At 36.9% G+C, this 15,321-nt stretch overlaps 1 protein-coding gene across 1 annotated transcript in view; it reads left to right on the top strand.

Moving 5' to 3' along the window:
• Positions 1 to 15,321, top strand: part of pear1 (platelet endothelial aggregation receptor 1) — a 71,581-nt gene that overhangs the window by 41,081 nt on the left and 15,179 nt on the right. The window contains exons 4-11 of the mRNA XM_022673526.2: positions 499 to 599; positions 851 to 943; positions 6,852 to 6,976; positions 8,087 to 8,208; positions 8,658 to 8,766; positions 9,857 to 9,993; positions 11,759 to 11,971; positions 14,117 to 14,291. Coding sequence (XP_022529247.2) covers positions 499 to 599; positions 851 to 943; positions 6,852 to 6,976; positions 8,087 to 8,208; positions 8,658 to 8,766; positions 9,857 to 9,993; positions 11,759 to 11,971; positions 14,117 to 14,291 — 1,075 coding nt within the window. The remainder of the gene's footprint in view (positions 1 to 498; positions 600 to 850; positions 944 to 6,851; positions 6,977 to 8,086; positions 8,209 to 8,657; positions 8,767 to 9,856; positions 9,994 to 11,758; positions 11,972 to 14,116; positions 14,292 to 15,321) is intronic.

The following is a 15,321-nucleotide window of genomic DNA, read 5'->3' on the forward strand; positions in this document are numbered from 1 at the left end:
TCTCTTTGTCTTACTCTTTCTTACTATCTCTTGCTTTTGGTCTCTTTTTTTGTTTATTTTATTCTCTTGTCTCTGTCCATCAATCTCTTTTTGTTATTTCTCTAAATCTTTCTTTCTTTTTTTCTATCTTTCTTTCTCATTGATTTTTATTCTCTTGATTTCCTCTCTCTGTGTGCTCTTTCTCTCTGTCCCTCTTTCTCGCTTTCCCTTTCATTTTCTAACTATCTATTGCTTTAGCTCTTTCTTTCTTTTCCATAAATGTTTCCATACTTTCTTTCTTTCTTTCTCAATTTATTTATTTTTCTTTTATTCTATATCTCCGTTTTTTTCTTTCTTGTCTCTTGTCTCTTGTCTTTTCCCTATGTATATTTTTTTCTTTTGTTTTCTTTATTCTCTCTAGTTCATTTTCTCTCTTTCTCTTACTTTTTACTTTCTGTGTCTCATTTTCTTTCTTAATCTTTTTCTTATTCTCATGTCTGTCTCTTTCTGTCTCATCAGGATCACGTATAAAACGGCGTATCGTCAGACGGTGAAGATGGACTATCGCAGGAGGTATCAGTGCTGTCCGGGATACTATGAGAGCAGAAATAAATGTGTTGGTAAGTAATGAATCAGACAGTGGTGTCTTGGTAGCTGGAATGTATAAACAGCCTGTAGAGATAAATTGGGTGTTGTTGACAGGACTGAAGTTTCTGTGGAAAAAATTTGAATTTTCTCTGCAGCCACTGAAAGTGAAAACGACACTAAATAATATAAATAATCTATTTTTGCAACAGTTTCAGACATTTAATCAGGAGAGTTTTAGAAAGCGGAATACTTCAATGTATTACTTTTGTCTTGTGTGTTTCAGCGCGCTGCACCAAAGAGTGTGTTCACGGGCGTTGTGTTGCCCCAGATCGCTGTCAGTGTGAAGGCGGCTGGCGAGGAGACGACTGCTCCAGCGGTGAGTTCTCAGTTCTGACACACACTCACACACTTATGGCAGTGTTCTTACCAGACACAGCAGTGGCGCCGTTCTTCATACTACAGTTATGTGTTGGTGCTACAGCTCATGTTTTTATTGGATGACTGCTTCTCCTCTATTCTCTGTGCCACCACTTAGACACTAGTCAGCTCATATTAACTGCTTATTACCCTGATTTAAACAGTGTTTTGCATTTTAACCAAACTGGAACTTCTATGCAGTGTTCTGGAGGTCATTCAGAACTTATGCAACACAGCTCTTCAGATGAGATATTTGGATTCACACTGCAGTGTTCTCCAGACTGAGGAGCTGAGGGGCTGTGGGACTGTGGGGCTGGTGGTTGAGTGCATTGCCTTGTGGAAGGATTACGCACACATGAAATGGAAACTCTGGCCCCTTGCACTGGTAGAGACCTTAAGATTTGATTGGCTCCTCAAAGACGTCCTGTTCTCTGATTGGCTGGGCTGCAGAGCCCTTTCATTAGATCAAATTGGCAGAATGAGATATGACACTTCCTGAATGCCTGTGAGTTGAGAGAGTGGTGGGAAAGAAGAGAAGTCAAGGTTTTAAACGCAATTTTCATTCCCGGCTCTCACAAATACAACACAGCTCCACGTTCAGATCATTACCTAGTGCTTTGGCAGCTGTTTTTCAAACAAAGCTGGATCCAAAAGCGTGACGGGAATGCAAATAGGCGTAATTTGCAGTGCCACTAAGCAGAAAAGCCTAAGTGGAGCTCTGTCAAACTGCTAATAACCGATTTGGATTGAATAAAAACATGTTATTCCTAAAAAACATATAAAAACTTATGGACGATGACATGAACCTTATTATTGCTGTACATGAATGGAAGAGCTATTGTTGTTTTATTGTGCTGCAGTGAAGGGATAATCAGCTACTTGATTTTAGGGGTGCAAAAATTGAGACAAAATCCTGCTGCTTAAAAAAAACAGCTATTCCCCATGTTCATCCTAAATGTTATACACACACATACATGTGTAGTCTAATCAGAGCTATTATTAGAGGTGTATGGACAGTGAAGACGAACTGTAACGAAACTTAAAAAATTTCTTTGTTTTTACCAAATTGAAAACCTCTGGAATATAATAAAGAGGAAGATGAATGATCACAACCCATCATACCAAGCTAAACTGCTTGAATTTTTGCACCAGGAGTGGCATAAAGTTTTTCAAAATCAGTGTGTAAGACTGGTGGAGGAGATCATGCCGAGATGCATGAAAACTGTGATTAAAAAAACAGGGTTACTCCACCAAATTTTGATTTCTGAACTCTTAAAACTCTTTTTGTATTATTTGAGGGCTGAAAGCTCTGCATCTTCTATGTTATTTCAGCCATTTCTCATTTTCTGCAAATGCATTTTACTCAAACATATACCTATAAACTGATTCAGAAACTGAAGTCGTCTCTTAATTTTTTCCAAAGCTGTATATTTGAGTAAAATGAATTCATTTAGAAGAACAATCGCAATGTTTTAAGAATTCAGAAATCAATATTTGGTGGAATATTTCTGATTTTTTAGCAGAGCTTCAATAATCTTGGCATGCTCTCCACCAGTCTTACACACTGCTTTTGGATAACTGTATGCCACTTCTGGTGCAAAAAAGTAAGCAGTTTAGCTTTGTTTGATGGCTTGTGATCATCCATCTACCTCTTAATTACATTCTAGGGTTTTTCTCACAGATCTTGCCTTCTTGCGTGATATTGCCTTAGATAAAGATATCTCTTTCAGTTCCTTTCACCAGTTTATCATCAGGAGGTTTGATTTGAGCAGAGCACACAGGCACCTACAGAGAAGACACAGTAGTATTAGTAGTATTTGGCAATGTTGTGATGAGCTCTTTCTGGGATCTCACTTTTCTTGATCTACTTTCACTTATTAAGCAGGCAGATAGATTATGTGCTACTCTAGTCTCTATGTGCTAATCTACTGTAGTTAGTTACACTCCATTAAAAAACAATTCTGAGAAAAAAATACTGTCCTCTTTGATGTGTTAACTCACATCACTTTATTATCGCTTTATTATATTCAGTTGGTATTTTTAAATATTTCAAAGTGTTTTTTTTTTTTTAATTCTCTGCACCCTTTTCCCGGCAATTTGACCACAGACTGTAAATGACTCTGAACTTGACTGAATCATCCTCATACTGTGGTTTTTAAGGGGGTGGGGATGGAGGTGGGGTTTACAGCTTAGTCCTTTACCATCACACTGAATTTTCTCTTGGGGGAAGTGAGGAATTTTCCCATGTCGCTAAATCACATTCCACATTAAGTGGAAATCTGCCAGTTTACAGAAGAGCGCTCATTAAGTCTCTGTGAAGACCCACAGGTCAGAGAGCGTGTCCTTCTTCAAGAGGACTTCTTCAGATATAAATATCACTGGGAGATAGAGGGACTGAGGATGAGAGGATACTTGTTTAATGATAAACAAGAAGCTTCTTTGTGTTTTTAAAAGCTGTCCATCTTTGCATGTCCCTGTGTTTATAATCAACAGGGATTTTGTAGAAGGAGCTTTTATCCAGAAGAAAATGGATTCAGGAACATTTTATTTTGTGTGTGTTGTGTTATAATATATGTAAAACAGCATGTTCTCATAGATTTGACATGGCAGTGTCCTCTGAAGTCTTTAAATCAAAACAACTTATGTTGCTGGTCTTTTTTTCTGCTCGTTGACGTCTATCTGTGGGAACAGACTCCCTCCAGGTCACTCCAGGGGTCGCGCAGAGAGCCAACACTGAACTCCAGCTCTTATGGTTTGACATGTGGACGTGGAGGTTTCAATCACAGCAGTTTTTAACCACCAGAGCATGTATTTGTAGCCAGGATTCAGGAGTCCAAATCACTGGTAACATTTTCCATATCTGTGCTACACTTGACCTGTTTGTCACATATCTAAGCTTAGAAGGCCGGCGTAAGTCATGTTGAGGACTTTACTTAAGGGCCAAATGGTGGCAGCTTAGCAAACTTTGGTATAAAACACACAACCCTGTGATCAATAACCCAGCACGCTCAAAAGCTCAACTTTTGAGGACTTTTGTATAATTTACAGAAATTATTTTATTTATTCTTTACAAATACTGTAGCATTTCTGTTTGGAAACAATATAAGGCACAACTGTCCGATTCACGTTGTTACAGGAAAAAAAACTATAGAAAACAATACAGATATAAGGTTTTTATCAGACAGTGTCAATATGTGCATATATACACTATCAATTCACAATATTGTGATCACACCTTTTATTACAATATGTCCTCTTTTTTGAGCTCCATATCTCAATTAGATGCACAGCCTCTATCCAACTTTCACCCTGTTCTTCAATAGCATTGACAACCACTGAGCTGCTATGATTATTATTTGTGTTTTGTCATTCTCAACACTGCAGTGACACTGGCATGGTGGTGGTGTGTTAGTACATATTGTGCTGGTGTAAGTTAATCAGGCACAGCTGTGCTGCTGTTGTCATCGTCTTGTTCTGTGTCTCTCCTGTCGGCCTCTGTGTTTATCTAGTCCTCCTGTTTTTTGTATACCTTCCTTAGCACATGGCCCTCTCTGTGTTTCTCCTTGTCTCCACCCATGTCTTCAGTGCTCCCACCTGTGTTGATTTGTAGCTCCGCCTCCTCAGTACCTGTCCCCAGGTGTTTCCTGTTTCCTGTTCCCTCCATCTGTGTTTTTAAGCTCCTGTGTTTTCAGTGTTAGTTTGTTGGTTCTTGTGCGTGTTCAACATCGGTCAGGTTGCTGTTTCTTTGTTTTCTGTTTTGTTAGTTTATTCTGTGTTTATTCTAGTATTCTGCACATACCTGACAACTGGAGTTTTTCAACTCCTCCTAGATAGGCACGCCTACCTACCTGCTTCCCCTTGTACATAAAGTAAAAAAGTTAAGTAATAAAGTAAAGTCAGAGACAGAAGCTCATCAATTTCTGCACAGTTTGTTTTGTCATCCTCTCGTCCTTTATCAGTAGAAATAGGATGCTGATTACAGGACACTGTTGGCTGGATATTTCTGATTGATGGACTATTCTCAGTCCAGCAGTGAAACTGAGGTGTTTAAAAAAAAAACAGCCTAATTGCAGTGCCTGATCCACTCATACCATCACTACACACACTACTAACACCCCACCAACATGTCCATGTCAATGTCATGCTGATAATGATCCACCACCCAAATAATGATAGCTGCCCTGTGGTGGTCCTGACCATTAAAGAATAAGGTGAAAAGTATACTATATACTGTATAACTACAACATAATTTGACTTCACTGTTCATATATCTTGAAATTATATATATATATATATATATATATATATATATAGTATGTAGGCTTATTGTCGTCCTCCAACAGGGGCAGCAAAAATATCTTAAGGCACAGGTTTCATATACAAAAACCTACAATAGAGCCTAATACAGCTGAATGTCATCTCATTCATTCATAACACGAGTTTGTTAAGTTAGCCAGAATGCTAATCAAATGCAACTGTTTGTTTGACTGAATTTGCTTCTGCCAAGAGAAGCCGTTTACTTTTGTCTTTTCCTTGAGATTTAGTGGACTTATTGTAATAAATAATTTAATCCAGACTCATATTTCCCAGCATTATTATTTGTGGATCTTATTTACACATCTTGACATATTCAGCATTTTCTAACATTAAAAGCACACGCTAAATATTTTGTGAATATAAAAGGCAAAAGCAGGTTTAATGCAAGGGAGCTCACAGGTGGTAAAAGACCTGGGTGCTTATAGAGACAACATGAGCACATTCAAAGCAGACACGCACAGAACTAGTCAAAAGAATCCAAAAACAAGTCAAAAAACAGTAAACCAAACAATTCAACATTACATTCAAAGCGGACTATTGTAAAAGCTTTGTATGCAACAACATGAGTTGGCAATACTTTGCAAAAAAAACAAAAACAATGAAACAGAAAGGGTTTATATACACAACTGGATCAGTTATGGGTGAGTTAATTCAATATTCTGGGGAAGATGATCAGAAAAAATCTGTTTGTCTTATTGGTTTGTGTAAAGTATTGGCAGCTCATCAGAGAGAGTGGGCTCATGGGAATTGTAGTTTGGATTTGCAGAGGCACGAGGAAGACTCATAGTATCTAGTAGACCTAGATCTTCAAATGTATCTAGGCCTATAGCAGAGAGAGAGACATGTTTAAAGTACATTAGTTTAACAAGATAATGTAATAAGATACCAACTGAAACAGCTTAAAATAGCATTAGTACTTTTCAATGGCAAAAAAGCACAAAACAAAAATGACAGTGTGGGTGTTTGTATATGCTTAAGTGAGTTAATGTGTTGTGATACAAAAGAAATGGTAGAATCTTTGTGTGTGTGTGTGTGAGTGTGTGTTATGTGATGGATAGTCCTATCTTGGCGTCTTGTGGTAAATGTCTCAGTTTCCACATTTTAGAAATCTAAGCTCTGTGTGAACGCTGCATTTGCTTCACCCTGAGCATCCTCTGAACTCTGCTGTAAAATTCCCTATTTGGATCTCATTCATCTTGTTAGGTCCATGCAAATCCTTTGGCCAATCTGGACTTAAACATGTAACGTGATATGTGGGAGTGCAGAGATATTCAGGCGACTGTCTTCAGTGTGTCAGTGATTCCTTGTTGCAGCAGCAGCAGCAAATCTCCTCCAACAAAAGACCTCTCTATTAACAGTTAAAAAGAAGTTATAAAAAAGCGTCCTAGTTCACTCCTCACGTATGCTGTAGATTTAATTGTCAGTATGAACATATCAGTATAAGTAATTATATAGTGTAGTAAGCTTAATTAGTTAACTCACTGTCAATAATTTTAATATAAAAATGTAGCATATGCTATAAACAAATGTTTTTTTTATCTGTCCTGTAGCGTGTGATGATCTTCACTGGGGTCCAGATTGCAGTAAACTGTGCCAGTGTCAGAATGGAGGCCAGTGTGATGTTGTTTCTGGTTCCTGCCTTTGCTCTCCTGGATTCACAGGCACGCACTGCCAGGTAGACCTTCAGAGTGGATATACTCACACATGCACACACACTTACTCAGCAATTGTAGAGATCATTTTAAGAAAAAAATATATAATTTGATTGTTCCCATAAACTGTATTATAGCTCAGATTTTTTTTTATTAGTTCTTCTGTAATTTGTTTTCTGGTTAGGAGTAACTAAAAAGCATAATGGATGTCTCTCTTGTTTAGATAAAGCAGCAAATATCTTTCAAAATGTATTTGAATTTAAGTAAACAGAATAATTGGTTATAGATAGAAATGTCCCGGATCTGATCACATGATTGGAAATCAGGTTTGAATTTTAACACACAAAACAATGAGAATGCTCAAATCATGTCATGAGTTGTGAGTGTGTTCATGGCTGCTCCCACTGTTGCGCTGTTTATTAACACTGATTTATGGCCAATTAACACAGAACCTAATCCAGAAAACATATCAAGCCATCCGTTACTTTTCTGTGCTTCATTTTTTTTTCGAATTGCGGACACACCACATCGCTGTGCTGAGAAATATGAGGCTCTCTCTATCTCTCTCTCTTTCTCTCTCTTTCTTTCTCTCTCTTTCTCTATCTCTCTTTCTCTCTCTCTCTTTCTCTCTTTTTCTCTCTCTCTCTTTCTCTCTCTTTCTCTCTCTCTCTCTCTCTCTCTCTCTCTCTCTCTCTTTCACGTGTTCACATGTGCACACACACATACACAGCATTTCCTAAAAAATGAAGTTTAGTTAAGTTGTTTTTTTGTTTCAATAATAACAAAAAAATTATAAGCAACTTGAATGTGTTCATTCTTTTTTTACTGTTGTTACTGCTTTGCCAAAATATAGGATCAGGACTCAGCAAATACTAAAAATTAAATGACTTGAAAATGAGCAGGACATCCCTAATTATAGATGCCAATTTTCTTGGTTTTATGTATAAAGTGATTGTAAGGAGCTCAAGGTTTTTGTTTAGAATAATGTAAAAGTCCATACAGTACATTGTATCTAATTTTTTGTGTTTATTGTGTACAAATTGTGTAACATATCCTAATATATAATCCTGTACAGTAGTTCACAGCAGGGCCTTAACATTTTATTATTATTATTATTATTATTTATTTATTAGGACCCATGTCCTAAGGGATTCTTTGGGCAGGGCTGTCTACAGCAGTGCCAGTGTGGAACAGGCGGCTCCTGCAACACAACAACAGGAGAGTGTGTGTGCAGAGAGAGAGTAACTGGAACACTGTAAGCAATTTCTGTATTTGTTTCTGTATTTGTGTCTTGTTTTGCTATAAAATAAGGAGTGTTGGATCAAAAATGTATATTTTTCACATACACTCAGCATGGACTATTATTATTTTATTACTATTTGTGCTCACAGGCCACTTACTTCATAGAGGCATAGAGTATTAGTCAGTAATGTGTAATATGTTTATAGTTGTATTCTCTACACACATCAGCATCTGATAGTAGTTTGGCAGCCAACTGTGAGTAAGTGTGAATTACCCACAACTATCCAAGAGCAAGCCTGTGGTCAGAAACTGACCGATGATGAAAACTGTGATATATAACATATTGTGATAAATGTTGCAATAATAAAACAACCCACAGCTGTACTGTGTTCATTAACATGTTCAGTGTGGAAAATGTCTTGTATAGCAGCAAGAAATCATAACTTTCTGTGTTATTATCAGATGTGATGAGCCATGTTTAAAGTCTCGCCGATGCCGTCCTCGCTGCTCATGCCAGAATGGAGGCATCTGCCTGGGCAAAGGAGTGTGTCTTTGCCCACCTGGATGGACGGTAAGGGCCTTTTTTTCATAGAAATTCATAAAAGTAATTATTTTATATATCCATATGCAAGCTATTAAAATCATAAATTATGATAATGCTTAATAATACAGCCCGCGTTTTAGAGGGTAGGTACTGTGTATTTATAGAGTAAGAACAGTGAAACACTGTGCACTACATAATACAACACTCTCCCTGTGGTTTCTGAGTACTTACTGAGTAAGTACTGTGTACTTATAGAGTAAGAACAGTGAAACACTGTACACTGCATAATACAGCCCGCTCCCTGTGGTTTCTGAGTACATAGAGTAAGAACAGTAAAAATCAGGTGAGGTGTGGGTTTATTAACCATTAATAAAGAACCTTGTGGTCTCTGTGTATTGATAAATACATTTTCTTTAAAATCTCAGCATTCCTGACTGTTACTGAAGATATTTACATATTATTGTATTTTAGTCTTGAAATTACAAACTATAAGTTTTTCTTCCTACTCCACCCAGACTGTTTTTAGCTGACAATTTTAAAAGCATAAATCAAATTCTCATTTTCTTTTTCAAACTTATAAAATTATAATTATAATAATTCCCTGGAGTGTGACTGGAATGAAACATTTTGCCATTAACATAGGGCAAAACTATTATATATTATTGTATATGAAAATTGTACCTCAAATTTAGGGAAATTGCAGGTTCTCCTGTGCTTTATTTGTACCTACACTTAAGTATGAGTAGGAACCCATAAGAACAGTTACAACATAAGTGTTGGAAAAGTACCAGGTAAGTTTCAAAAAGTTACCTAGTTGTTACACTCTTGTTCCTGCTTGTAAGTTATTTATACCTACAGTCCTACCTGTAGGACCCGATAAGTATTTTAAATGTACTGGTTCATCCAGTACAAGAGGTTACACCGTAAGTAAAGGGATCTTTTCCTCTCAAAGTGGGCTGTATTATAAAGTGTTACCTAAAGTATATTTACAATCTAGATTTCTCTCTAAAACTGGTCTGCTGATTATTTAATTTGGTAGATTAAGATTAGATTCATACAGATGCAGATGCAGGTGTTTTTTGTGCAGATTTGTGAGTAGCCTGTGTGTTTCTCTCAGGGGCCTGTGTGTACGGAGCGTTGTGCTGAGGGGAGGTTTGGTGCAAACTGTGCTAAGGAGTGTCTGTGCCATAATGGAGGTCACTGTGACCCGGAGATAGGCCAGTGTCAGTGTGCTGCTGGTTTTACTGGTGAGAGGTGAGTTAGCTATAAAACGCATTGTATGTTATACAGTGAGGAAATGGGTTCACCACAAAAATAGATAAATATTATGATCGTTAGTCAAGTGAGCAGAAGGATACAAGCAAACAGACAAAAATACATACATATTATATACACATATAAATAGAGTATATACATACATTACCAATTAAAATTTTTAGATTTTTTTTTTACTTGTCCAGTAGCAGTGTTGTATGCCCCGACAAGCTGCTTTTTAAATTTTCTTAGCAATGACTTAGAATTACTGATAACTGTGCTTCACCTGTCAGACCTCTAATTCTTCTCATTACTGCTAAAACTGCGATGAGTCCAATGTTAAGGTGAGCCAAAGATGTTGCCATGTGGGTCAGCCAAACCTGACTCTTCAGGTACCAGTTTTCTCCAGTTTCCAAGAGCCTTTTTTCTTTTTAAACTTTTTTTGAGTTTTAACACACAAAACAAACAAACAGAACAACAAAAAAGGCAGACTGTGGCGTGAGGAGGCGGGGGAGTTGTGGGTCCGCCCCACGCCAGAGCGCAAAGCCATGCCTGTCTCAGCTGGCCCGCATGAGGGCTGATTGAGCCGCCAGTTGAGACAGGCATATATACTCAGCCTCCGCCATCATTTGGGAGGAACTTACACTGGGGAGCTGAGGGCTGAGGCTGCGCGGACGCTAAAACCTTAAAAACTAAACTAAAAGTAGTTCTACAGACTCTAGAGCCCCATTGGGCTGGGCTATGTTTGTTTAAGTTATTTTGGGTGTGGTGGAGGGCAGTTAAAAGCCGAATAAAGGTATGCTTTGAGTTTCATTTACTCCCCGTGTCTGTGTATCTCTGTGTGCTTCCTCCTTCCGGGTCACAGTGGTCACGCCCCCCTACCCCAGGGGCCTACCACACAGACTGAGCAGTTGACAGGAATCTTTGAAGAGACATTTAAATGATTTAAATATGTATATATTTCGGTTGAAATTACAGACCAAAAGTGTTTGTAAATTGCCTTTCTTTGTATTCATTTCCAAAGCTCAGTTTATTTTCATTGCTACTTACCAGTTGTAAGCTGTAAACCAATTAATTGTTTGCTAAAAATCACCACATCTTTTTTTTTAACGATATCAAGTTAAGTCAAGTAGTTTTGTTGTGAATACTGCATATGTACAGGACATACAGAGGATTACATTTATGCTACTCTCCTTCTCAAAAATTACAGCAAGTACATATAATTTTTTCAGATTTTTTTTGTACAACATACTTTTACTAAAAATGTTTTTGTTTCAGTTTATCATTTTTTTAATTCATTTGTTTTCCTTAAAGACACTGACAGTTTCTACCCTAGATTTTGTACCATTATGGTTGTTGACTGGACCTGAAGAGTCTAATTGGCAAAAACAACATCATTGGGAACCAAAAGGGGTTGTTCTAAAATTTTTGACCGATAGTATAAATAAATACATACATACATACATACATATGCATGCATTAGGTTTGTCAGTGTGATGTGTATCAGGAATGTCACTGCAGGGAAACACACTGCTCACTGCTCACACAGGGCCAGAACTGATAGGAAACATCAGGCTCATGCATGTCCTTGCTGGTGAACTCTGCTGCAGTGTGTGTTTAAGAGCCACATGTGTTTCCAATACAAACGCTGGCTGTGTGGAGCTGACCCTCAGTTTAGATCTTCTCTGTAGCCACATCAGTAAAGGTACTGGAAGGTCAGGGTTTTCTGTGCTGCGTGTGTGAAGCTTGTGTGTTCTCTCTGCAGGTGTAAGGAGGAGTGTGCTGTGGGAAGTTACGGTCAGGACTGTAAAGGTGTGTGTGACTGTGCTAACGGCGCGCGCTGCTTTCACATTCACGGAGGCTGCCTGTGTGAGCCTGGCTTCAGCGGCCCACAGTGCTCTCAGAGGATGTGTGCTGAGGGAGCGTTCGGCATGCACTGTGAACACAGCTGCCTCTGCAGCCCCCAGCACACTCACAGGTGGGGATTAACACATAATAATCAACATTTATTCAGTGCTTATTTGGTGCATCAATTATGAAGGATTTTTTTTATTAAGTATTTTGCTGTCGTTTTTATTTTTTCACATTTCTTTTTAGTCTCTTTATTTTCTTTTATTATTTATAGGTATTGCGTATTTAAATTTATTAAGTTTAGTTTTTATTTATTCATCTGTAGTTGAATTTTTATTACCTCTATTACCTTTTTTACCTATGTTTTTATGATTCCTACTCTACTCTTAAATTATTATTTTTACCTTATTTGTTTTATATCATAATATTTTTAAAATTATTATCCTTTTTTAAAAAATTCTTATACCTTATTAAAATGCGTTTTTTTTTTAAGTTTTTTTATTACTCATTTTATTCTATCTACTTTTTTGTTGTTGTTGTTGTTTTCTGTGAATCCCTTCCCTATGTAATTGCTCGGCTGCATTATAAATGAGGGCCTTCCTCAATGTACTCCGAGTTTAAATAAAGGTTGATTGATTGATTGATTACACATTTATAATATTGAAATATCAGCTGCACATTACAGACGACCATCTGTAAACATTGCATTATAAATTATTGTTACTGAAACATATTTAAATGTATATTTAACCATGTCTTTCTCTTGCCCTATAAACACACATTTAAAAAGAAAAACATATATTTTTTTAGACCATTCCTTCTTAATTCTTCACAGGTATTAAAAGTTAAAAGTGTGACTAATTTTTATTTTGTATTTACTTCAGAATCAATATTTTTGAAACACTGTAAAATGTACAGCAGCACTGATTGTGTTGTTATTTTTGCAATCAGTGACAGTAAAGCTGTAGCAGGCGTTATTTTGGAAACCAATAAATCTAAGCTAGTTTTTGAAGTTCCATTTTCTAGTTCTGCCCTTCATCCAAAGCCTCCTCTTCTAACAAATGCAGTCCACTACTTTATGTGGCACACATTGCTGACACATACAGCTCTGGAACAAATTAAGAGACCACTTAAAAATTATTAATTTTATTGATTTTACCAAATTGAAAACCTGGATGGATGATCACAAGCCATCAAACCATGAATTTTTGCACCAGAAGTGTTATTAAGTTATCCAAAAGCAGTGTGTAAGACTGGTGGAGGAGTGCATTATATAACATGTTTGTGCTTTAATGCATTCTACAGAGATTACACCTTGTAGATCTATGCAGCTCATTTAATTTACTTTAACCCCCTACTTTCTACCTGACTTTTATTATACCTTAAACATTTCTATTTGGGGGGCACAGTGGCACAGCAGGTAGCATGTGTGACACACAGCTCCAGGTGCATAGAGTTGTTGGCTTGATCCCCACTCTGGTCACTGTTTTTGAGACGTTTGGTATGTTATCCGTGCCCATGCTGGTTTCCTCTGGGTACTTTAGTTCCTTCACACCTCCTAAAACTACATATGGTAGGTGGATTGGCCATGCTAAATAGCCCTCTAAGTGTGAGAGTGTGAGCTAATGGTTGCATGTGGTACCCTCTATTGTACTGGCTCCTTATGCATTATCCTTATTGGTATTTCTGTTAATTTCACCCAATGATTCCATGTAAACCCCAGACAACTACAAATAAGTGTAGATGGATAAATAGATCACTGATCATTAACTACAAGAAAAGAATAGAAACCTATTGAACTGTTCCTTAACTGTTCCTTAAGTTATAAGAGTGTAAATTATAATAGGGGTTAAAAACAAGAACTGATGATAAATAAATACTGGACTAACTTGAGGAGAGCTTTGGAAATGGCTAAACGACCATGTGCCAAAATGAAAAAGAAATGTACTGTTTATTTGTTAGTTTAAGTTTAATCTTAATTTTTGTCAAACAACACTTACTGTCTCGAGAAATAGCTTAATGCATTTCCTCTGATGCCTAAGACTTTTGCACAGTTTTGGATTTAACACGTCGTAAATTGCTGAGTCATAAACTGGTTTGGCTTGTGGAATTTTATACATCCCAAAAGATCATGACGTTTCTCTGGCTGGAACCAAAGCTGGATGGACTGTCCAAAAAAATGTTTCGCAAACAATTTCTTGTCCCATAAAGTGTTTTTTTTTACAGTTGTTATATTATTATATTATTAAATGTGTGAGTGTTGTTTTTACAGTTGTCACCCACTGAAGGGAGAGTGCACCTGCCAGCCTGGGTGGGCGGGACTTTACTGTAATGAAACCTGTGCTCATGGTTACTTTGGAAATGGTTGTCTTCAGCCCTGCCTGTGTGTGAACGGTGGGGTGTGTGATGTGGTCAGCGGGGTGTGCAACTGTGCACCAGGATACACAGTAAGTGGACATGCAGCATTTCTAAAACCCAGTTTAACATAACACTCTGGAAATGAACATTTTATTCTATAAACTACGAACAACATTTTCCCAAATAAAAATATTGTAATTTAGAGCATTTATTTGCAGAAAATTAGAAATGGCTGAAATAACAAAAAAGATGCAGAACTTTCAGACCTGCAAAGGAAACAAGTTTATATTCATAAAGTTTTAAGATTTTAGAAATCAATATTTGGTGGAATAACCCTGGTTTTAATCAGAGTTTTTATGCATCCTGGCATGTTCTCCTCCACCAGCCTTACACACTGCTTTTGGATAACTTTATGCCACTCCTGGTGCAAACATTCAAGCAGTACAGCTTGGTTTGATGGCCTTGATTATATTCTAGAGGATTTCAATTTGGTAAAATCTAAGGAACTCATCTTTTTCAAGTGGTCCTTTTTTTTTTCCAGAGCTGTATATAGAATGATTTCACATCTTAGATATTTTGAGTTTAGCCTTCCAATCAGACAGCTCCTACTGGTGGGTTACAAGATGAAAAACGTGAAAAAATCAATTTAACTTTTAGAAATATATCTAACTAAATTAAGATTAAGTTAGCAACACAAGACCTGTCAGACTCCAGAGGGTTAAACATAAAAATAAAATATTAAAAGTCCTTAGTTTAAATCATTAACTGAATGTGTCAGTAATGTAGTATTTTTAGAATAAAAGAATGATTACTCTTTATTTGTGCACAACTTTTTTTTATTTTTGATTATATCGTAAAAGGAATAATACGGCTATGTTAGCATTTATATTGTATCTTAAAGCAAGACTAATATATATATATATATATATATATATATATATATATATTTATGACCTTTATTAAACTAACTACAAATACACATTATACATGAGTACTGTCCAACTCTTCTCCTAATGATCTGCCTTCCTGCACAGTTTTATCTCCATCCCTAGTACATGTGAGCCGTCTAATTACTGCTTTCCGAAGTGCTTGATAAGCAGAATTATGCTGTTATAAGTG

Source organism: Astyanax mexicanus, chromosome 6 (genome assembly GCF_023375975.1).
Source record: "Astyanax mexicanus isolate ESR-SI-001 chromosome 6, AstMex3_surface, whole genome shotgun sequence".
Lineage (NCBI taxonomy): Eukaryota > Metazoa > Chordata > Actinopteri > Characiformes > Acestrorhamphidae > Astyanax > Astyanax mexicanus.